General features: G+C 35.8%; 2 protein-coding genes across 3 annotated transcripts in view; one reads left to right on the top strand and one right to left on the bottom strand.

The window, feature by feature from the left end:
- The window catches only part of LOC136032033 (phosphatidate cytidylyltransferase, photoreceptor-specific-like), a 239,841-nt gene that overhangs the window by 63,026 nt on the left and 152,062 nt on the right, over positions 1 to 24,753 (bottom strand). The window lies entirely within an intron of this gene.
- Positions 1 to 24,753, top strand: part of LOC136032031 (ras-related protein Rab-35-like) — a 41,235-nt gene that overhangs the window by 4,351 nt on the left and 12,131 nt on the right. For both annotated transcript variants that reach the window (XM_065712116.1, XM_065712117.1), the window contains exons 2-4: positions 14,082 to 14,185; positions 18,170 to 18,344; positions 22,097 to 22,221. In XM_065712116.1, coding sequence (XP_065568188.1) covers positions 14,134 to 14,185; positions 18,170 to 18,344; positions 22,097 to 22,221 — 352 coding nt within the window. In that variant the 5' untranslated portion in view covers positions 14,082 to 14,133. The remainder of the gene's footprint in view (positions 1 to 14,081; positions 14,186 to 18,169; positions 18,345 to 22,096; positions 22,222 to 24,753) is intronic.

The raw sequence follows: 24,753 nt of genomic DNA, 5'->3' as shown, positions 1-24,753 counted from the left end.
GTCAAATCATTGTTTTAGTTGCTGGAAGTTGTTTAGTTCTTATGTTTATGTCCTATGAAGATTGCATACTACACAATTTGTTTCAACAGATTATTGCCTACATAGATAGGACACTATTGACAATTTATCAAATTATACTTGGTTTATGCTGATGACTGAAAAGTCTTATAAGGAATTAAAAGATCAGTGTATAGGCTATAAAAATATTACAAACATGGATACAGATAAAGAGCTTACAGAGGCAGTTGCCAAAGAATATAATTTGGTTAGTAAACTGAATCATGAAATTTTTAATAGATTCCAATGTCAAAGTATACGTAAAATTAACACTTGCTTTAAGTAATCTTTTTGAGCAACTCAATTGTATCAGCACCCAGAGCAACAATTAGTCTCACTGCAGCAATACTTCACATTTGAAGACAGCAGGTTATGGACGTTGATTTGGTTGTAGACACTCTGAGAACTAGTGGATACTATCAAACTTCTTCTTCATCATATAATCGCCAACAGACATCTTATTGGTGCTGATACCTTTATTCCTATAGGTTCTTTTATTATTAATGGTGAAATTCCCTTGAAACTGGCTTTCAGATTTGTGAAGAGTACAACTGCTTTGGGATCATGGATTGCATCTCTACATGAATTAAATTTTTTGGGCTTCACAATGTAGCTTTTAAAGTTATTGGAATTTCCTTATACAACCTATTCTTTGACAAATCCTATAGAACTCTATGTGAATTGACAATCCTATCCCTGGCTCAGGATTCGCATCTATTTGAAAATAGAATAACTGAGGCTATGTTTTCAAAACTCTTAAATTGCATTGTGATGCAGAATACCATCATTGGAGAATCTTCTAAATGGAAGACAACTGCAGTAGGGCTTAAGATACAAATCTATGGACAACAACCTCTGCTAAGGGCTGCCTTGGCTCTGTTGGGGTACCTGCAAAACTAAGGACCTTGCAGTCAACTCCATACTCACTTATGGATTGGTGCACCTAGATGAAATTATAGCCTAGTAAAAGACAGCTTCTGTACAGGATTCTGATTAATAAATAATTGTTCTGGGTTTGGCCTGCTTTGGTAGGTGTTTTTGGGCTAAAAAATTTCTTCTTAGTTAACTTATCTGCTATGGGCTGCCTCCCTGTAGTAGGAAAATATTTATAGTTATGAATATATAATGACTTGGAGGTAATAGGCTTGAGATTGTCTGTGCAGGATTTTGACTCTTGCTGATAAAAAAGCACATAAGTGCTGAAAACCATGTTGTGAGCAAGATGGGCACAGGATTGCACAAAGCCTCTGGGAATGAGATCACAGGGACTTCTTGTTGTCTGGCTTAAGGGCTTTGGTGTAGACCTGAGAAGATGTGTTGGTGTCCATCCTGCACTGGTTACCTATATCCCATATCCCAGGGGTAGGAAGCACAAAGTTGGGTGATATAGGATTTTTTTTTACTTGGGCAGGAAGGATAAGGTACATAGACAAGAAGTAGGGCTTTGTGGTAAATATGGAAGGTGCTAAGTCCTGTTTAGGTTGAGAAGTTATTAATAATAGAATATTACCACTCAGTCATAGTATACAGTATATGCCTCTGTAGAACCAACTGGCAGAGATGGTAATGACTTTGATGAATTTTACTTGCTTACAGGAACAAATAGAATGGGTCCCAGATAGAAATATATAGTTTTTATTAGGAGATTTTAATGCTCAGGTAGATAGAAATAGGGATAGATGGTATCCTAGATTAATTGAATTTATATAGAAAAAGAAAACAGTAATGGCTACAGACCGCTGCAATTTTTTCTAGTTATAACCAACACAGTATTTGGTCATAAAATGGCCTAAAAGGTGCCATTGTATTTACGTGATGATAAGACAGCTAACCTTATTGATTATATTATTATAAGCTGATGACTGACAGGATCAATACAAGATACTAGGGTATAAAGGAATGCTGTTATTGATATGAATGAATGAACTTTATTACCTGTAAAAGTATAAAAAACACAAAGTACAGAGTATTATAAATAAACAAAAACAAAAACGATAAACAGCAAAGAAAAAAAAAATTCAAACCAACAAAAGACAACATGGACTAATTAACCAGTATCAATATGGAAAAAAGGCTGCAGAGGGTCATAAACGGGAATAAAGTTGATAGTCTTTTTACATAAATCGTCACTGGAAGACCGAATCCAAGAAGGCACATCAATTAAACCAATTTGAGCAATTATTTTTTTGTTTTGGTGCCATCTAGGAAGCCGGAGTAGGAATTTGCAATATCTGAAATAAGCCGTACATAGAGTATGTCGATCTTTCTTATGAAACAGATGAGCCATGTCTGATAAAAACAAAAGCACAGGAGCACAATAAGCGTTATAAATCATGCACAAATCGCTGCGGTTTAAATGGCTTTTGTTTGGGGATATTTTTCCGTAAGCAACGCGTAGGTTTTTCACGGATTGATTCACTAGGGATGAACAGGTAGTAGAAAGTGTTGGGCCAAAACACAGACCAAGCCAACTAACTAAAGAAGAACATGGTAGAACTGCAGTCCCAGCAACAAATGGAGCAACTGCATAAGGGCTATTAAAACAAATAAACTCGCATTTAGACGCATTAACTGACAGTCCAATCTTAGATAGTTCATTGGTTAATATAGTAAAATTAGAAAGCAATCCACAGTGAGTCTGAGGAACAAGAAGAACGTCATCTGCATATTCAATAAAAGACAAACCAATATTACCGTAAAAAACAGAACTTCTAAGGGGACGCAGGCACAATGCAAGCACGCATTTAAATATACTAGGAGACAATACGGCACCTTGCCAAACTCCCTTATTAATTTTTACTGGTTCAGATATTTGGCCATTCCAGGTAACTTGAATTTTAGACTTTGAATACCAAGAAGACAATAAACTTAATACAGAAGGATTAACACCTGAAGACGCAAGGGAAAATAGAGCCTGAGAATGCACAATATTGTCGAAAGCTCCAGAAATATCAACAGTAAGACAGTATAAAGACGTTTTAGTTTTTACGGCATCTTTCATGAGTCGGCTTAAAACATGATGTGCTTGGGAGCAACCAAAACTTTTCCGAGAACCAAATTGAAAAGGCGTAAAATCACGATTCGACTCAATTTCTGGTAGTAACAAATGTTCAAGCAACTTACTTAAAACACGATACTGTAATGGGACAATAATTTACACATGACGTGGGGTCATTGCCTTGCTTTTGAATAGACGTTACACAGCCACAAAGGCAACTATCAGGAACAAGCGACTGTGCTAAGCAAGACTGGAAAAATATTTATAGATGGTTAAGTAGAGCAGGACAATCATAAGCGAAAAATCTGTAAGAAAGGCCGTCACCATCAAGGCTATTTGAATGCTTAATTTTTCTTAAAGCCCAGCGAATTTCAGATACTGCTACAGGCTGGACGTGAGCCTGCAGGAGATGGTATGGTAAAAGCGGTTTAAGCAACTTATAATAAAAAGACTGAAGAAAACTATTAAATGCACTGAACACACGCTTATAATGATCAACAAAATTAGCTACCTGGAGACAAGATAGGGTAGATGGGGAACATTTCTTGCTATTAATAACCTTATTCCAGGAGGCCTTATTGGTGGGAGGCCTTATATTAAAAGCAATGATCACCATCTAGTAGTGTCTAAGATTAATTTAAACCTGAAGTCTCAGAAGGGCAGCTACCTTCCAAGAAGCCATGACAATGGTAGACTCCAAGAGGAAAATTTAGAGCAACTTACCAGGAACAGTTTAATACTAAACTGGAGAGTTTGAAATTTTACAATGCAGAAGGCAAAGGGAATAATTTTAGGAAAATGATTAGTGAAGTTGCTGATGGTGTCTTACGGAAAAAAGTTAGGAATGCAATTAGGAATATTAAGTGAAAATGCTTTATGTTCAATAGATAGGAAGAGGGGCTTGTACAGGAATAATCTGAGTGATAGATCACATGGCAATAAGAAGAATGTATAGAAAGTGGAGAAAGCATTAAAATATGAACTAAGCAGGTGTGAAGTGGAGACTATGGATAAAATTGCCAAGGATCTGGAAGAAGCAGCAGACGGCATAATAGTAAAACAATGTACTGGCATGTTGATAAATTGAGAGGGAGTAGTCAATCTTGACTTGTTCCAGTTAAAGATAGGAATGGGGCCATAATTATTGATAAGGAAAGAGTTAAAGAGAGGTGGGCAGAACATTTTGAAAATGTGCTAAACCAGGATAGAGTTACAGAAAAAGATACAGAGGAAAACAAAAAAATTTTGACACCTTGGATGTGAAGAAAAATTTATTCTGCAAGGAAGAAATGGTGACAGTACAAAAAGAATTAGAAGATAATAATGCCCCAGGTGCTGATAGTGTGGTAAATGAGTTGTTTAAGTATAGTATAGTAGCAATGAGGTTAGAAATAGGTTACTGAGGATTATGAAAAAAAAATTGAAAAGGGGGAAGTACCTACTGATTTTGGGAAAACCCTAATTAATCCCCCATATAAGAAAGGGAATAAGAGTTACTTATTAGTGTGTTAATTATTAAGGCATTAGCCTGGTTTCTGTAGTTAGCAAATAAATTAGTATGATGATACTTTTTAGACTTAGATATGTAGGAAACAAAATTGTAAGAGAGAGAAGTGCAGTTTAAGGAAGGGTAGGGGATGTGTCCATCAAAATTTTAACTCTTAAGCTGATAATTGAGAAGTGCCTGTGTCATCAAACACCTTTAGTCCAGAGTTTTATTGATTATGAGCAACCGTTTTATTCAGCTGATAGAGGAGCTTAAAAACGTCTTTTTGTGAGTGTACTGTCCGGGATGCCAGAACAAAGATCTAGATTAGTTACTCTAAAATTGTAGCCAATTGAGGCAAATATAATTGTATTATTGCCTCTGGAAACCTTTATTCTGCTTTTTCAGATCATTCTGTTCTTTTCCTTTCTGAGCTTTATCCTATTTTTAGGAATAAGGATTTTAGTGATATTCGAGTGGTCTATTTCTGTTTTTGTAAGTATTTTCTCTATCTTTATATTTGGTATAGAAATAAAAAAAATAATGAATAAGTTTTACCCTTCCTAATATTACTGAGAAGCTGACTGGTTTACACGAAAAGCTTTTGAAAACAGCGTATAGGCGTTTGTTGCCTCACCATGGTTTGATTTGTTTGTTTTATTAATTTTATTATTAAATGTTATTGTTGTTTAATTGTTATTGTTGATTTATTGTTTTTTTATGTAATGTTATTGTTGATTTTCGTTTTTGAATCACTTTTTTTTAGTGTTTACTCCATTATTTATCTTGTGATGTAAATGGGTTATAAATAAATATTATTATTATTATTCTTGTATGGTATACCAGACAAATGCATTAAAGTGATTAGTGCTATGTATAAGACAACACTGCTGCAGTTAAGATAGGAAATCAGGTTAGTAGCCAGTTTTGTATTAAATCAGGAGTTAAGCAAGGTTGTGTTCTATTCTCATTTGTATGGATCGTTTTGATGGAATTTGTCTTAAGGAGTACAGGAAAGATAATGGGAGAACATGGAATCAAATGGGAAAGAAACACTCTCCTGGGCTTAGATTATGCTGATGACTTAGCCATTGTTGATGAAAGTGTGAGTAAAATAAGTTTTTTACTCACACTTTTATAGGTTGTGCAAGTTCAGGGTGCTGGAATAAGCTTGAAAATTAATGTTAAGGAGACTAAGTCGCTAAGGGTAGAAATAAGTCAAGATGAAAAGGTGACGTTGAGTAACGAAACGATCAATCAAGTGGAAAGCTTCACTTACATTGGTATTATTATTAGTAAAGATGGTGGGTGCCTTGAAGATATTAAAAGTAGTGTAGCCAAGGTTCCAGTTGTTTTTTTACATTTGAAAAAATTTGGAATATAGGGAAATTAGTCTGTAAACCAAGTTTAGAATATTGGAAGCTACAGTGATGATAGTGGTCAAATATGTTTCTGAAGTATGGGCATTCCAGAAAATAGGGGAAGATTTGGTAGATTTTTTTTCCAGAGAAATTGTCTGTGGATTGTTTTGGCCACCCAGCTGTCTGACGGTATTTCAAACTATAGACTCTGAAATAAGTAGTTCAGACACACTTCTTAGGACTATAATGAGAGAATGGTTGAGATAGCCAGGGCTGTTCTGTGGATGAAGGATGACATATTGCCAAAGATTGTCCTTTTTGGCCAACCGTCTAAGACCAGACAGAATGCAGGACGTCTATGGTTGGGGTGGGAGGATGTCGAAAAGAAAGATTTAAGGGAATTGGGACTTCCTGGGAGGTTATAAAGAGGCATTGAATAGATTTGGCTGGAAGAGGAGCGTGCGTAGTTGTGCTGGCCTCAGGTGGCATGGTGCTGTAGAAATTTATTAATAGTAGTAGTAGTAGTAGTAACACTAGCCCAATTCAAAAAATTATATTTAGTTTTTTTGAAAAGCTTTGTAATTTTCTTCTTTTTATTAGTTTTTTTTTAAAATCATAATTAGCTTAAAAATTCAAGCAGAAAAGGATAAAATTCTAGTCTAGGGGCTGTAGTGTGGTGGTGCTGTAGGTTGGATCTCAGCTTGGTAATGCGGGACCCAGGGTTCTAACCCAGTTGTAGCTATACACTGCATGAGTAATGCAAGCACCTTGGTAGTAAAGAAGTAGTGTTAATCCAATACAATAGTTAAGAAACATTTTGATATCTTGGAAAGTAGTTGAGTTAAGTGAATGAAACTCTCAGGAATGCATCCATAGGTCTAATGAACTCATGGGAAGATATTTTGAAGCACCTAATTCTCCTCCTTCTCCCTCCAGAGGGCAATGACCTTTGATGACATTTGATAATTTTTGTAGCAAAATAGATTTTCAGCTCAAATTAGGCACAAAAAAAATGTTTTGAACCTCATATCGGCTCAGTCCCAATTTATAAGGTTTCGTTATTTTTAAATTTGAGAAAAAAAAATCCTTGATATGGATTGTAATACAACTGAAATAATAAGAATTGTATTTTCAAAACGAAAGTCAATGAAAAGGATATTGAAAACTCAAAACTAATGAAAATATTTTGGGTTAGAATTCAAATACCTTTCATGTTTGCAGTCTTCTAAACCCTAGAAATAAGCAAAGGGTAGACATAGTAGCTCGGTAGTACTTTCCCAGGGTATATTTTTGGTCCTTGATTCATTCCTAAAAGGTTCATTTACCTAACTCAACTATCTTCCAAGGTAGTAAGAAAGGTGTAAAATAGAATCCCCCCTCAGACAAAAACACACCTAACTAAGTAAATACTGCCTGAAACAGGTGTTAGCCCTACTAGTCTATAGAAAGGTACTACATCCTTTTGTTTTTTTGCAATTTTTTCATTCAATGCTCAGTATATCTGCCTTCTTACCAACATATGTTAAAGTAGCTCTTTTTTTTAATCTGAATGACCTCGCCTGACTCTGGTTGTCTATGTTCAATTTTTATCGTTGAATCACGGTGCTTCAAGAACCATTATCATCTTTGAAGTAGAGCAACCCTTGAAATATTTTTTGCGAGGGGGTTTCTTAATGTCCAGATTAACCTTTATTTGCTTTTAAAGAGAGTTTCTTTGCCAAATCTTGTTTTGTGTGGTTTCCATATCCAAACCTCCCCCTTCTTTGCAATGAAGCATATGTATTTAATCTTTGATGGTACACTTCAAATATTTTTTCAATAAGTAGGGAGCTGTCACGCCATAGTATCTTTAGTGTAGGCTTTGTCCAAGTATACTCCCCAAAAAAAATTGTAGCTTTGAGGTAAAATGCTATAGCTGTAAAAAATTTTGAACTTGAGAAATATTATATATTTGGAATCGATATGAAAGGAAAATTTATTATGTGCACATTTTTTTCTTTTTTTTAGGAGTTTTGGTTGCTATTGGCATGAGCTGCTCTATACTTAAAGTTCGTTACCATGTTTTTTTTTATGAACACATTGTAAAACACATTCATCCTTAAATTTTTGGCAAATATTTTCAGTTAAAAATTTCCATCAGTAACTCTAAGAATATCAACATGAATAAATCAGAGATCAAGCAGTAATAGTAGGAGAAAAATAAGTTTTGACCAGGAAAAAATTGGTACAGAAATGGTTTCTTCATCATCCGGACCGGAAAAAAATGCTTAACAACATATAAAAAATCTAAATCTCTAGCTCGATGCGAAATTGTTTTTTTTAATGTTTTTTTATTTATTTTCTCAAAAACCAGGGAAAAAAAATTAAAAACGTAAACTATAATGTTTTACACATCTTTTTAGATCAGCTTTTGGCTCTGAATTCATTTCTGATACTCATTTCGTTACCTGATCAAAAGAAAAATATTTATCAGCAAAAAAAAAAAAATGGGGAAAAAAACTGTGTCTTTGGGGAAAAAAACTCTTACCAGCGTTGTAGTCTATTTGGCTATGTAAACGAACGGCTTAGAAAAAAAAAAAAGACTAAACAACAATAAACAGGAATGACGAAACACCATGAGACAAGGTAGGTTCTAACTTAATGTGTTCAGACAAAAGCTTTTATCTTATTTTTCAAATATATAAAAATTGCACATCATCAAAATATAGGAACTAGATTTTTCATCATCACAGTTAACTGTTATTCTTCTTCACTAAGTTCTTCTTCTTGAAACTTCGAATTGTTGCACGAGCTTCCCTTACAGGTACGGCAGGCTATAGTACACTCAAGTCCGTTTTTCTTACAGGTACACTTTTCACTATCACAGCCGTCAATACGACACAAGCATTTGATAATTTTCAGCAGCTGAGACGGAGCGGCAGGGAGATCTGTTTTTATTGGCGCAGAAAATTCGTTATCCTGCAGTTTCCATCCCAGGCGTAAAGGGTCTACTGGGTTCCCGAGCCAGATTTGAACTTGGCAGTAGACACGTAGCAAGTGGTACTTCGCTGCTGCCTGAGTCGGTGGCAGTTCTTGTGGATGCACGAAAGTGGTGGCAGTGCTCACTTTTCTGTGAAAGATTAGCTTTCTGGCAGTGTCCAGGTTCGAAACATCAGGGCAACCGTACAGTATCAACAATGCTCGCTCTCCTGCTGCCACAATATCGTCAAGCGATGCGAGCTTGTCGCCAAATATAGCAGCGCTGTCCCTGAAACTCTTGTTGGAAAGTAGCAGCTGAACGGCTTTGCCCTTTCCTATTCCGTAAAGGTGAGAGGCTGTGTCACAACCCAGCACGGCATGACAGAACGGTATCAGATTGCTGACATCTGTTCCTAGCTTCTGCTTCATCTCACTAATATCCCAAGCTGAACTAGTACCGCCAAACTTAGCTTCAGGTGAGAAATATAAACGTCCGGAACGCGAACCTGATCGACTGATCAGAAGAACCAAGATGTCAGTATCATCAGCAACCACGATTGTGTCTGTAAGACTAGCAGCTTCTACGGCTTTTTCTACAATCAGAACGTCGGCGTCTCCTTCCGAGTGGAAAATTCGGAAACCAACGGCTTCCAAATGGTTGCCGAGCAGCTTCAGGAAACGTCCTTTGTTTGTCTTACATGAAAGAAACTCTTCTTTCTTCATGCAGAGGGTCATCTCTTCGGTGAAAAAGACTTGGCGGCCAACCATCCTTGCTCGACGTAAATGGGTAGCATCTTTGATTGCTGGACCACCTTCATATCCGTCAAACACAACGATCGCACTAGGGTACCTTGCTTGTACGTAATGGACGTATGAAGCAAAGATGACCTTGAAGGTTGACCCTACCTTCCATGGAACTCGAAGTAGAAGAGAACCACCATCCAAGACGATGTTACACGCAGAAGCAGGTCTTGAGGGTGACTGAGTCTCAATCCCACAAACCAGAAAGATCGCTTTTGCAAGCTCTGGCTTATTTGCTTTTCTCATAAGGCCATCGCTTTCGAAAAGAGAAGGAGGAATCGTACAAAGTTCGTACTTGAAGCATTCTTCTCGGAGGTCTGTTCGTTGGGCTACTATTATAAACCGCTGGAAAAGGAGCGCCGGATCTATGTGCGCTACCACAGAGGACCCCGCCTTTTTGGCATTCATTAGGGTCACTTGGTCTTTTTTCTTGAAGACTTGCTCCTTCAAGGTTTTTCTCGTCATCTTACTTAGAATCAACTTTCCAGCCACATCGGCCTCGTCAACATTAACATCTTGGGAAGAAGTTATGCCGTTGGCAATGTTTCTAAGCTGATTGTCACCTCTGAACGGAGAAGATTCTCCGAAGTATCCGATGAGCTTCTGGGTATCGTCGAAGTCACGCTCCTTTCTACTGGAACTCATGTCGCGGTGCTGCTCACTTGTCGATAACCAATTTTTGTCAAATTTTGCATCAAGAGGTTGATCTCCGGGCATGCTGGTCTTGAAAGAACCCAAATGGCTCTCTGCTGTTCTGTCATCCCACCTCCAGTTTTAAGACCGCCCGATGTTTTCGGACTTCTCATATACTCCTGCTCGATGACAAGATCTGCCGAGAGCCCAGCCCAGCGTCGCTCTGATCTTCTAATGGTGTGACCTCCCTGTTCAAATGCTTTGAAGATTGGTGGGTGACTAGTTTGAAGCTTAGCCATCTCTTGCTGGTATATCCAGACCGACTTGACATAGAGGTTATGTCCAGATGCTGCTAGAAACGGAAGCATCTCTACTGCAGATTGTAGGTGCTAATCCCACAGGCCTAGTCTCTCGGCACGTATGAACTTAAGCAGTATCCCAACAATGTCAAGATACTGAAACCAGAGCTTCGCAGTTCTCTGAGTCAGCAGGTCTTGGCGTCTCTGCTTGAGAAAGTTTTCAAGTTGCTTGAGTTGGGGATCATGACTGAGATCTTCGGGTGGGAGGTATCCATCCAGTACGTTAGCGAAGACAGTAGACATGTCTAGAGACGTCAATGTCGCTTGCTCTTCTTCGAGGAGATGAGCATATATGGCCGAGCTCACGAGAATGTGAGCTCGAACAGCTCTAGAAATCGCTTTTCCAGAAAGAATGTGCGGCACTGCATAAGTCGCGTATATCAATTCCAGAACCTCTTTCAGACCAGAACCTTCCATGAGGTGTCCTATGCATCCGACGAAACTCATCATCAAATGAAAACCGCCTAACTTGAGAACAATACTACTCAGCTCATTCGTCGTGTCGGACTTGAGGATCTTCATAGACTTCCACCAGAGCGGCTGGTCAAATGTGAGAACGAGTGTGAATCCGTAGGTTCTGCCTTGCGAAGCTACAAAGCGCAAGGTTGAGTAAAGGCAGGATTCGTTGCTAGACGGGAGGTCAATCATGGGCAAAAACAAGACGCTTGCCTTGCTGCGAAGGTTTCCCGTTTCATGATGTATTTGGTTAGAGAAAACTGACTGCATGAATCCATTCCAGCTCGGCCTTGGGACATTCAGGAACCCGGTAGCTAACCAGAGCTGATCGAGTGAGGCATACGGGTCGTTGATATTTTTGCCAGGGATCTTCTCATATTGCACCTTTGAAAGCACTGTCTCACTTAAGCGGTAAGGGTAGATGGGAATTTTTCCTTTTTGGGCTACTTCATCTAATAAAACTTCAACTCTCGGAATGGGCGATCGGCTGTTAATGAGAGGAGGCGTGACTGTTGCTAGCAGAGCCATCCCATGGAAAGTGTTTCTTCCGTCCATCGTGCAAACATCATGATCTGCATTATCAGCTACATGCTGCACAGCATGTGCGGAGGTAACTCCTGCAAGGCTAGATTCATCATGGACTGATGCACAGCGTTTAAATTTCTGGACTTCAGCATAGGAGGCGCAGAATCCATGGCTGTGTAAAGTGTCAATAAGAAATCTGGACTTGAAATGGTGATCCAGTTGCACTGCTAAGCCTAGTTGCAGTGGACAAATGAGGGCACGCGGGCGAGCTGCTTGAACGATGGAATTGCCAATGGCAAGCACTTTGAAGGAAATATCGGTTCCAACGAATATTTCATCTAAGAACACCATTAGGCTATCAGGTAGAGAGCCTTCCAGCTGTTCTCCAGAAGAAATCTGCTTTGCGGTCATATATGATTCCTTCTGTGCTGGCAGTCCTTTGATATCACTTTTGATAATCTTTGCTGCTGCTCTAATAAGCTTGATTTTCTCACTCTCTTCGTTATCGGTTTTGTCCAAGTAATAAAAATTCTGGAGTATCACTGATGCTTTTTCTTTGAATGTCACCACGTCAGCCTTACCGTCAATAGTTGCAAATACTAGCTGGTCACTGAAATATTCCAGAAGCTTGCTCTTCAAGTACTTGTTACAGTACGGTTCAAGGACTGTCCCATTCAAAAGCTCTGCCATTTTAACAACAAGTTCACTGACTGTATACTGTTCTTCGTCATTTTCTTCGAAAAAAGTAGCCAGCTTCAAAAACGCCTGATATCTTTCATCGTGACCTGGCCTCCCCCTTTTTGGACGTTTTTTATCTGGCTCAGTATCTTCGAGTATTCCAAAAAGTTCTTGCGTCGCAAATCTGGCTGGAAGGCTCTTATTTAATCGAAACATAGAAGAAAAGGCTACGTGATAAATGGTGTCAACTGCGTGCAGGTCTGACACTGCACATATTCGGCGGAAAACGTTATTTGACCAATCATCATCACGGCTTTAGCACACTGCCTTTATACTCTCTTCAAAGTGTTTAGTCCGAACCTTGTACCACTCGTGTCCTTTTCTGTGGGTAGTGTGGAGATTTATCCTTGTAGTGCAGAAAAAGCAACACTCTTGGAAGTTGAAACTTGGAGTCCGTGATCGGAGTACCACTTTTTCTGCTTCCGTCTTTTCTTGCAAGGTTCGTCGTCTCTCATTCTCAATTTTCGACAGGTATATTTTGTTTGTGAAAGTCTTTCTGCAAGCAACATGGACTTGGTTCCCTGCCTCGACAGAGATGCTGGTACCTCTCGTTTTGCTAGCTTCATTGATCGCCGTAGCTCCTTTTTCTGCCAGTACCGACGATTCTGAGGTGTCTATTGAACGTTCACAAAGGGGACCTAAAACTGCGGTCTCAGCCATCTAAAAAAGAGAACTGGGAATAAGTGAGCTTTCGGTGAATGTTACAACGAAAACCCTCATTCTGAACCGAAAAATTCGTGCTCCTCTTCGAAAAATACCCCGTGATCGTGTGTCGCTTGATTTTATTTTATTTTTTTTTTTTTTTTTACTTCATACAAAAACAAAAACAAAACATAAAAAAGAATTAAATGATTAAACGTGATGTTTCTGTCTAATAAAAGAGCACAAAAACAATCGTTTCTTAAAAGGAAAACCATCAATAAACTACTTTTCTTTTCACGGTTCCTCATTCTCGGATTCTGGAAATATCTAGAAAATAGGCGCAAAAAACGTGAAAAAAAGGGAATTTCGCAACGGGATGGAGATTTAGATTTTTGATATGTTGTAGAGCTCTCTTTTCTGAACACAGTGGTGCAAAAATAATTTCTGTACCAATTTTTTCCTGGTTCGACCATTTTTTTCCGTATCTTTCCCCTACTATAATGCTTCTTTTTCAGGCTACCTGCTGTTTAGTTTTTTTTTTTTTTTTTTTTTTTTTTTTTTTTTTTTTTTTTTTTTTTTTTTTTTTTTAGCATCCTTATAACCCAACAATTTTTCTAGTTCATTTCTGTTGAAAGTTTTGGGTACCTTAATTGACAATGTCAAAGCTATTTTAAATTGTTTAATCCCAAAAGCATTACCCAGTACAGATCTAAAGTGTTATCATCCACTCCATAGCTTCTTTTTTGGCTCGTATACTTTTATTAGGTTCATGTGTTTATTGATTTTGTCTCTTCAGACTCTTCTGATTGCACTTTTTTTCCATACATCAGTCTATAGTAGTAGATGTACACAGACCTAATCGTACAGAAAAGAACATGAAAACAGGAAAGACCCTTTTCTGGCCAAAATTTTTAGGATGTTTCCTTGGAGTTTTCTTATAGGTGGAGAGGGTATTTCTCTTATCCCCCTTTGTGCAAGTACGCATCACTGTTTACTGTATTCTCGTATGCTTAGTATTATGTTACTATCATTAATTAATAAGCTCACACTAATAATTTATCTTTCAGGTTGTTGATCTAATTTCACTCTTCTAACGTAAGGACAGAAAGTTTAATAAGTATGGCAAAGGATTATGATCATTTATTTAAGCTGCTAATCATAGGAGATAGTGGTATGTAGTAATGATTTTATTATTTTATATTAAGCACACGTTGCTAAAGAAGAGTATGACTGCATCCAGAACTTTGTTTTGCTGTCTGGGGATGCAACTGCAGAAAACTTTTTTGGGGTTATATAATTAAATGCTGAATTTTTTATTTGGATTTCAAGGCTTTTATTCTCTATAATAGAGTTTTGTATTCGAAGATATAGAAAGAGCGTTTAAACTATTTTTTCAGATTCATATTACCACGGTTTATCCATTTCAGTACAATTATCGGTCAATTTCAGCTAGTGATAAATAGTTAAGCTACAGTTGCTAACAATGAATCACTAACCGAACAAATGGTTCCAGTAAATAAAATTGGTGAAATATATCCATAAAATAAGTGTTGGTATAGAAGTTTTATTTTGGGCTAGTTCATTTGAAATACTTGTCTTTATTGAAGTAGTTTCTGTTTGCTACTGAATTATTATAAAAAAGTGCTTAGCTATTTTGATTTGTGTGGGAGACAGCTAATTTCTCATGTTCAAAACTATATTATCCAATAGGCTAGCATAGGCTGTAGCTGGCACGTACGCGGGGGGGGGGGCTTCGCCCCCCCCGAAATTTTGTGAAATGTTTAATTTCCCCATGGTTTCTTGGGATTTCTGGCAAAAGTAGGATATTTAATAAGAATCTAGATAAATGTGTGAAGCCTTTTTTGGTGGATTTTACAGCATGCAATTACCCGGTCATGTCACTGCCCAATTATTAGCCCATTTTCAGGCTAACTTTTACCCTCTTCGAAGTAATTAGCTACTAACTTTGAAGTAATTTTTAGGAATTGTACTGTTATTTTTTTTTTTTGTAAAGAGAGTTTGCTTTCCACAGCAAAATAGAATTATCCTTGGTATTAGGGCATTTATCCTCCCTTTTCAGGATAAAGTACAGCTTTTAATGGATTAATTTAGGAAACTATCATTTTTCATTAAAATCTACGTTTTTGCAATAGAAGAACTACCCCTCACAGCACCCGTATTGCACTGTTAACCCTAAAATTTCCCTTTCAGTGGGATATAATAGATCAATCACTGGTTATAAATCGCTATGAACATAACCTGAGCCTAAAACGTACTTTTGAGGCTTCAGTCTTCTCCCCCCCCCCCATCCGCTACAGTACTACAGATTAAAGTTAATCTGTATTTTCCGATATACGTGCTTTTTGCATTACTCAATAAAAAAAAGTGCTACTTTATATCTGCTGTTTCGAAGATTTTGGCCCCCCCCCCCACCCCCGAAAAAAAATCTGAGTACATGCCTGGGCTGTAGCCTAGGGACACTAAACCTAGGCCATTCCTCATTTTTTCAAATGTTTGAAAATAAGATATTGTTTGAGACTTGATACTTGGCATGTATGATCCATTCTGGTAGGACAAGGCCAAGGGAAAGGTGGAGGGGGGGTGACTTGAACATTATTGGACTTGAATGGTAATTTATATTTAAGATGTTTCTACCTAATTCAATAGCATTACGGGTACTTTCCCTATGGTAGGCCTGGGTTTGTGTTCAGGACTCGGAGCAGTTTTATTTATTTGTTTGTTTCGCTTTTATCGCAGAAATTTGCAGGAAAAAGCAGTAAAAGGTCAAAAGGGGTGAAGAGATTTTTTTTTCGGACGAGAAGAAAGTAGCTGGTTGTAGAGTAATATCAGAAGCCACTAAAAGGTATCATAGCCTACTCTAATTGTACTGTAAATGATTATAAAGACTTCCAAGCAACAACAAGTAGTTATGGCTTACATTTGATATTTGTCTAAGATCCCAGTTATTATCTTTTTTCTTTCTTTTTTTTTTATCTCAGAGGTCTTAGCAGGTCTTTTATGACTCTGCTCATACCACGCTAAGTATAATGTGACCCTTATGAAAAAAGAGGCTTATTTAACATTTCGAATTTTTTTAAGTTCTTGGGGTGAGGATAAGCTGATTGAAAACTTCTCTAAAAATGCCTAAGAGCTCCGTTAAAAAAAACAAAAAAAAACACACAAACAACTGCTTTATTCGTGCATAAATGCCACTTGTAAATTCATGTATACAAGGAATATTAGGGATATATTAAATGTTTTTACTGTTGTTTATTTCACTCTTCATTTCAATAGTATAAAAAATTTCCTTCGCAACATCTCTCTCTCTCTCTCTCTCTCTCTCTCTATATATATATATATATATATATATATATATATATATATATATATATATATATATATATATATATATATATATATATATATATATATATATATATATATATCATGAAAAGAGAAATCACCAATGCAACAGCACAAACACATAAAAAAAAAAAAAAAAAGAGAAACAGAAGGAGAAAAGGAAGACTGTTTTCCTAAATTAGTGATTAATATAGACCAGCACTTGAATGAGGCCTTAACCCTACTCATCCATACAATCACATAGGTCAAACAGCATAGCCAAACACAATCAACCGTAAAGAATAATCCATGGACAGGCAGTCATGTCGTCAATAAGTATAAGTCGCCATTTACCAAACAATAGAAAAAATAATAAAGACAAATAATTCAGAGGCAACAACCCAACACAAGGGCTCATCAGGAGAATACACTGGCCTATAGGGTTTCGCCACTTTAAATTCTCTACCCAGCCAAGTGTTGTGGCTACCACAGAATATCCATGGCATCCCCGTGTCAGGTATCACCCCCAAAATACATGCCTATGAAAAAAAAAACAGCAAATGTAAAACAACCAAGTAACACCAAAACAAGCTTATCCTGTTAATATATCCCTCTTTTTAGCAACAATAGGTAAACTAAATATGATAAAATTTACCAAATCACAAATATTAACACATTGCAAAAAAAAAAAAAAAAAAAAAAAAAAAAAAAAAAATTAATGAACTAAAAAATTATAGAATTCATCTTTACCATGTGGCTATTTTAAAAAAAAATCCGCTCTATTAGAAACACAATTCAAAATAAATGGCGCTGCATCATCATTTGTCGAACCTCCGAAATTAGTTGAAAATTTCTTTAAGTATTTCCAGATAATTCTTTTGATATTTATTTAAAAGTTCGTTATAATGAAAACTAAATTTTTTAAATTGCCAAGTTAATTTATTTGCAGAAAAACCTCTTGATATCAATTTTTGGCTTAAGATTTTACATTTATTTTTAAAATCAATATAATTACTACAAATCCTTGCATAACGAAGTAACTGTGAGAAAAACGCAGAATATGTGATATTTGAGTGTATATTACTTTCAGGGAATGGGAAACTAATCACTTCAAAATCAAAATCATCCGTTTTATTATACATTTTAAAACTTAATTTATTATTATCACAAATATTAACATTTAAATCTAAGAAATGATGTTCATGACCAGTGCCATGACTAGGCTCAAGAGTAAGCTCTGATGTATATATATTTTTAGAAATATCAATGAAATCCTTACAATTTAAGACCAAAATATCATCTAAATATCTGTAATTATTTGACAAAACATGTTTTAAATTATTTGGATTATTCTTGTCCATCATATATTTATATTCTAGTATTTCATTTGCTATCAGCACGAGTTGCTGCTTACTAATTGATCGTTTTAGCGAACTGTTTGACAAAAGTTTGTCATACACTTATTTGTAAGCTTCGTTTGATAGAGCTTATTCGTTAGAGGCTTAATTCATTAGTATACAGCGTTGCATTGCTGCGCACCAACTATTAGGGGAGTTAAAGATACCTTAACGCTTTGTTTTATTGTTGTGGTTGAATTAACAATCTTGATTAGATTCCCTAAGCAGTTTGAACAGTTTATCAACATAAATAATGACGAAGTGCTCACTGTCTTTCCATCATAGTGAAAGAAGACGTTAATGAGAAATTTTCTTAAGACAGTACTTAAATATCATTATCACTGTATTCAGAAAATTCCTTGCTGACTTATTCGTTTATCTTGACAGCTTATCCTTTTATTCTTTTTATCTTCTAGGAGTTGGCAAGAGTTCTTTGTTGATAAGATTTTCGGACAATGTGTTCTCACATAATTATATTACAACAATAGGCGTGGATTTCAAGATCAAGACATTAGAAGTGAATGGACAGCGTGTTAAGCTTCAAATATGGGACACGGCTGGCCAAGAGAGGTTTAGGACTATAACTTCAACGTAATTTCTCCTTTTTATAAGGGATTTTAAAGCTACTTTTCAGTGGAAAAAGCCTATTTTAGTCAACGACTATTGGTACACTGCTTGATTGGTTCTCATAAAAACACATACCGAAAATTTTTTGAAGACCTGGGTCTGCCCAATTTGAATGTTTTTTTCTGTAATTTTGCTTGATTCACTCTTTTCTCAAAGAATAGCCTACCCTTTAAAAAAGGCCTTAGTTCGTGCATGAGACGCAGCGTGTGGCTTTGAGCCCTGGCACATCAGCTTGAGACATCTGCAAAATTGACTGTTTTCGTTTTTTTTTAATGATGAATGAGAAAAAATTCAATTTTGACAGTGACAAAGCAAACAGCAATAGTCAAAATATTTTATTTCACATCCAGAGATTGGTTTCAACGGGAAAACAAATTATAAAAAAGGGACAAAATCCCCACATCTAAAAAGAACTTCTAAAGGGTGTAATGTTAAAAAGAGCAAGTTAAAGAAACTCCCCTCTATGGTGAATTGCATAAGATGCAGCAAAATAAGTGCTGACAGGAGGAACTTGATGAAATTTCGTATTATAAAACTGTATAAAATTAGTTCATATTAAAACAACTTTGCTGTTTTATAAAGTGTATTACAGTCAATTAGAAACTCCACAATAATACAATGCAGTGATTTACAAAAACTCTAAAAAACATGTGTTAAAAAACTCTAAATGACAGTACTTTTGAAAAATTGGATTAATTATTTCACTAATCATCTCTAGTAAATAAATGTCTCTGATGTCTTTTATTTTTAGTCTTGTTTAGAAATAGGCCAAAAAAGTCTCTGAGGTCGATCATTTTTAGCCTTGTTTAGTGTGCCGAGTCTTGCAGGTACCTTGTAAGGATCGAGGCAGCCCTTTGCAGAGGCCGTTGTTCATACAACTGGATATGACTCCCTGTCGCAGTTGTCCTCGGAAGTTTTCACCTTAAAGGGGGGTTACTTGGGAGGATATTTCCATGGAGGAATTTATCATGAGGGAAGAAAATTTCCATGAAGGGACCACAGGATTTTCTATCCATTGTGCTGTGTTCTGCAATTGTAAACTTAACCAATTCAAACAATCAGATTCCATCTTCGCTATCCTTCGTGCTGTGTTGTGCAATTGTAAAATTAATCAACCGTAGAAAAAACTCGTTTGCAGTTTAATATAACGATTTTGATCTCAAACCGAATCCCATTTATTTTTCCATTATAAGAAATACTCATCTGATCATAGTTTTAATGTGATAAATACAGTTTATTCTGGAATCTCCCTTTGTCTCTGTTTATCTTCAAATCTCTATTAATAATTCTTTTCTAAGCTCTATTGTTTCTCTGAGACTTTGTAAAAGACAAATGGTTCTATTAAATATTTCCTTTTTCTAAATCTATACAATGGTGGGAGAAATCGAAAAGGTGTTCAGCAAGAGTTGTTGCTGTAACTCTCCTTAGGTTTGTATGTATTCTATTGATGTTTCTTCTACAGTGCTAGAGAGATTCTAGACGTATTAGAGAAAAAAAAATGTTCTTTAAGGAAAACTGGCTCAAGTTTTATTGACTTCCAGCTTGTGGCTGTGCGGCTCACGAAGCTGATCAATTTAAATCTGTGTCATTTATTAGGGAGCATGCTCTTTGTACAATTCTTTAGAGGACGGAGAAGGTATTCTTCGCTAAAACTGGGTTGCTTTCTGTTCTATCAGGAAGATCAAGATTTGCCCAAGAAGTAGGAATACCAGTGTTAGGGAAGAGAAAGTAAGGGGAGGGGGGTCGTCGGTTAGTTCACTAATAAAACCTAAAAGTTTATGCTGTTGAAGTCTATCATTTCAATCCTGGTGTTTTTTAACCAATATAAAATTACCCACAGTTCAATGGTATTCTATGGATTATACTTTGTATGTGTTTTAGCATAAAATCTCTTCTCCCGTGTTTTGCTATGATACCCTTGCAGTTAGCTAATGTCAGTAATAAAATTGTGATTTATTTATATAAGTCACTGTTGATGGAAGTAATTCGTTCATCTCCGGGAAACATACATTAAGGTTAAATAGAAACAAAATATTGGGTTCATATTTTCTTATATGAAGAAGTGTGGACGATATATCAACCATTTAGAATTAAAGAGATTTTGAAATTGATGTTTTTTTGAAAGATTGAAGAAAATAAGATGAAAATTTTTTGAAGAAAATCGCTTTCCAATTTTATTTATTCCGATTAATTAAAAAAATAATAATTTGGAATGTCCTATTTATTGTAAACAAACAACGATTATTATAATAATTGTTGTTTGTTATTCGTTTGTGTCAAACCGCCCGATTAATGTTAAAAAATGAGCAATCATTTCATTGGTGGATTGAGCTTTGAAATTAACTTTTCCAAATTACTTGACGAAGTTTTTGTTATGGTATTTCAATTAGTAGGGGTTATCCTAGAAACATGATTGACCAAATTTATGGAAAACAGGAAAATAAAATGTACATATGATTTTAAAAGAAAGGCTAAAAATGAATTCAACTACCCAGCTTTACTGTTTAACCAATTTCTGTTGGAAAAATTGAATAACGAACTAGAAAATATAATTTAAAGTTAGCTTTTGGAAACACTTAATCTGGATCTTAAACCCTTTTTGGAGTATCTTACCCAGAAAATAAATTTTCTCTTCACTTAATTTTACCACTTATCTCACTTCATGGTTTTGTAATTACGGTTATCATGCATTGCAAGACAGTATATACTCCTCAGACTTGCACATTGAATATGTCTTTTCTTTCTGTTCTATTCTTTTTTTTAGCTATCTTATCTTTGGGTTTCTCAGCTCTTCAATAGCTACCACTTTGCAGTAAAATTGAATAATTTAAAATTTAGAATGAGTGTAAAATTAACTTGAAGTTAATCTTAACTTGATGAACCCTATGTATGATTTAGTAAATAATGCCAAGTTTATTTCTGCTCTAATCTCTGAAATAGTTTCTCTCATATTTTTCTTTTTGTTTATACCAAAGGCTACATAAGCCGTAATAATTCACGAAAGATCAATATCTCAAAAGATAGGTCTAGAAAAAAGTAAACCACGTTCATTTATTTTGGCTCAGTAGGCTGCAGTCACCTGTATATGGGGGATGGTATATCTTCGTAAGTTTGGTCCGAAAGCCTCTTCAATTGGAACTTCTTTAGTTTAAAACCCTTTTTAACGCATTTTATGCACCCAAGAAGTTGTTTTTTTTTTCTCTCATCCCCTCCTTTTAAGTGTCAGTGGTGTTTGCACTTGGATCCAAGCTCAGTCTTTTGTAATTCGGTTGTACATATGAATTGCTTAAGTTTACACTACTCAATGTTGGTCAGAAATGGCCCAAACTTCTAAAAACATCTGGATTTGTCTTTTCTTTGAAGCTGTGCCCTTCTAAGTGCGGTTTTTGGATAGAACATCAGTCTAGTGTAAAAAAAGACTCATTACAGTGAAAACTCCATTTCTATTCTTGTTAGATTGATAAATTAAAAATTTTCTGCCAAAGAAGAAATGCGGCTAAAATTTAATTAGAAAATTCTTAGGTTTTAGCTCTGCAGGTATTCTCTTGTTAGTTTTCTGTAGCAGCCTTACTCACAGAAATATATTTACCAAGATATATTGCCGAAATCTCTCTGAAAAATTAATTGTATATGTAGGCCTATACTTCAATAAAAATTACTGATTCATTTTGATTGTTTATTATGATAGCAGATTTTTGACTTAAATTTCATTTTAGGTACTATCGCGGCACACATGGTGTAATAATTGTTTATGATGTCACAAATGGCCAGACCTTTGCGAATGTAAAGCGATGGCTACTAGAAATCGACCAAAATTGTGACAGTGTTTGCAAGGTCTTAGGTAAATTTTAAACTGATGTAATTACCTTTTTTTTTAATAGCTACATGTAGTTTTACTTCATAAATTTATTAAAGTTTACCTATTGATTTTGTACGATCCAGCTGTACAAGGGTAAAGGTATGTATATCCGCTTTTCATTAGTCCGAAATAATTTTGCTCAAAGCTTAGGGCAGTCAATAGTGGCTTGTGATGCAAATTGAGATCCAGGTTACACCAGACAATCAGGTATTTTTGTTGTGAATGTTTCAAATATTGGTATGGATTTTTATCCACTAGTACTGCTATTAGAAACAGTTTTTCCTTTGAAACAGCCCATAGACTTATCATGTATGTTAAGTCGTGTTCAATTTCCTTTAATAATTGGGTTAGGGCATTCTTGCTTATGGCTTTTAATTAAGCAGTTTTTTTTTTCAGTGGGCAATTTCTTCTTGCTCACTTTGAATGGGGATGGACAACGGCTTCATGTTTACATCGTATGCTTAAAATGCTAACTTAAGAAAACAGAAGAACCAATTTGAGCAGTTTCTGTTGATTATCAAAATGAATCGCACATGCCAAAAGTTGCTGGAAATTTAACAAACTTTTTCATTTCATAAGAGTAGTAAAATCTAATTTTATTTTAATGTCCTGTAAAATTCTTGTCAAATTTAACTGCTAATGCATTGAGTTTTACATGAAATAATAACGAACACGCATAAAAAATACACAGGAAGTAAACACATTGTCGCTGTTACGCCTAAACGCCAAATCTGACATTTTGAAGCTGCCGAGATAATTACCCAAAACTGTTTACTAATGCCATTGTCAAAGAGAAGTTGGCAGTATAATGTAGAATAGGAGGGTTGAAGTGGGATTGAACATGCATCGCCATGCTGATTGTCCCTTTGACTGCAGCTCAGCAAACGGTTTTCAGTAATTATTTCAGAAGTTTGAAACTGCCAGATAAGGATATTTTGGCGTAACAGCGACGGTAGAGGCCTACTCAAAGCAGAGTAGATTTTTTTGTTTCTTGATTTCATCCTGGATTATAAGAAATGACCAAGCCATAACTAAGTTACTACTACTGAAGCTAAAACCAATCCCTCTAAGGCCAACATAGCTGTGAACCCTTCTCCATTCCAATTTACTAAAAGCTTCACTTTCTCCCATCCCATGAAGTTCCAATTTCATTTAAACCCTTTCATATAACCCTTCCCACCCCACTTTGGGACCACCTTCTTTTTGTTTGGCCCAAGACGGAAGGTCAAAAAGCACAATCTTTGGTAGTCTACCATCTTCCTTCAGTAAAGGTGGTTTAGCCCTCTGAAACTTTCTTTGACTCTAGATCCAGAAAGTAAAAAAATGAACCGTATTTTTCGTATAGCCCATTGTTCGATATACGATCAGTCAAACGAATACCTAAACTGTCGTTAGGCAATTCCTTTGTAAATTAGTGAACACATCTCCGCCAGTCTTTCGAAGCACCTGCGTTTCAGAGTCATACTTGACCACTGTTGTTATTGTCGCTTCTAGTATTCTAATCTTGGTTCGCACTTTTATTTTCCTATTCTTGTACCCCAGTCCTTAGATATTCTACTTTTTACATCTTCACTGTATCCACAATCTTTAATAATATTACTTCCCACTTCAGTGGCCTATCTTCTTGTTCGATTTTCTCGTTACGTAACATCAACTCCCATTTTATTCCTAGTCTAAGCGACTTTGTGGTCTTAACATCACTTTCCAAACCCTGAACTGTTTTTTGTAGCCCTGAACTGTCAAAACCTTCTAAAATTCATTAATTTAGTAACATTTCGTTCGGGATAGTCCGATAATCCACATATTATAGGTCTAGGTGACTTTAACTTTCCTATTTGATACCATTTTCTTTCATAGTCTTTGCCATGTTTCTTAGGACATCAAAATAATCCATTAACGGGGTTGGACAAACCCTATTTAACTTTTGATTCCATACTGAGTCTCACTTCCTAACTTCAGTGCAGCAAAAGAAAGGTAATAGTAAAAAATAATGTTTACCTCAAGGCCCTATTATATTAAATAATAATTTGACCCAAGTATCTTTTTTATCATTAGAGCCTAATATCCTCATTAATTAGTCATTCAATTTTGCTTCTTCATTTTTGGTATTTCTTTGTACTCTTCATGAAAATACCTTTTTTCATAATTATGAAATTGTTTTAGTATAAGCATCAAACTAGAGAAGTCAATATTTTTAATTTGCATCTTCTCCGAACCTTGTATAGAGATATAACACTATAATAATTTCATTTGAATAATTTTGTGGTTTGGTGATTTGCAGTCCCTATTTCAGCTCCTTTTGAAATCAAGTGTGCTATTATAACGAAGAAAAAAAATCTTTCCCTGAGTGTTTCTCTAAGAAGGTCTTCTAGTTGGACACGATGTAAAACAGAAACATTTTGGTGGTCGAATTTAATCTCTTTTTCAATTACTCAGTTATGTCGGTTTTGAGTAAACTACTATTTCTCTGATTATATTTCTACTATTTTCGCTGTTGATTTCTGAAAAAAAAAA

The sequence above is a fragment of the Artemia franciscana genome, chromosome 10 (assembly GCF_032884065.1).
Source record: "Artemia franciscana chromosome 10, ASM3288406v1, whole genome shotgun sequence".
In the NCBI taxonomy this organism is placed as follows: domain Eukaryota; kingdom Metazoa; phylum Arthropoda; class Branchiopoda; order Anostraca; family Artemiidae; genus Artemia; species Artemia franciscana.
Note: the sequence above shows the minus strand (reverse complement) of the source record. Positions and strands in the feature narration are given on the sequence as shown.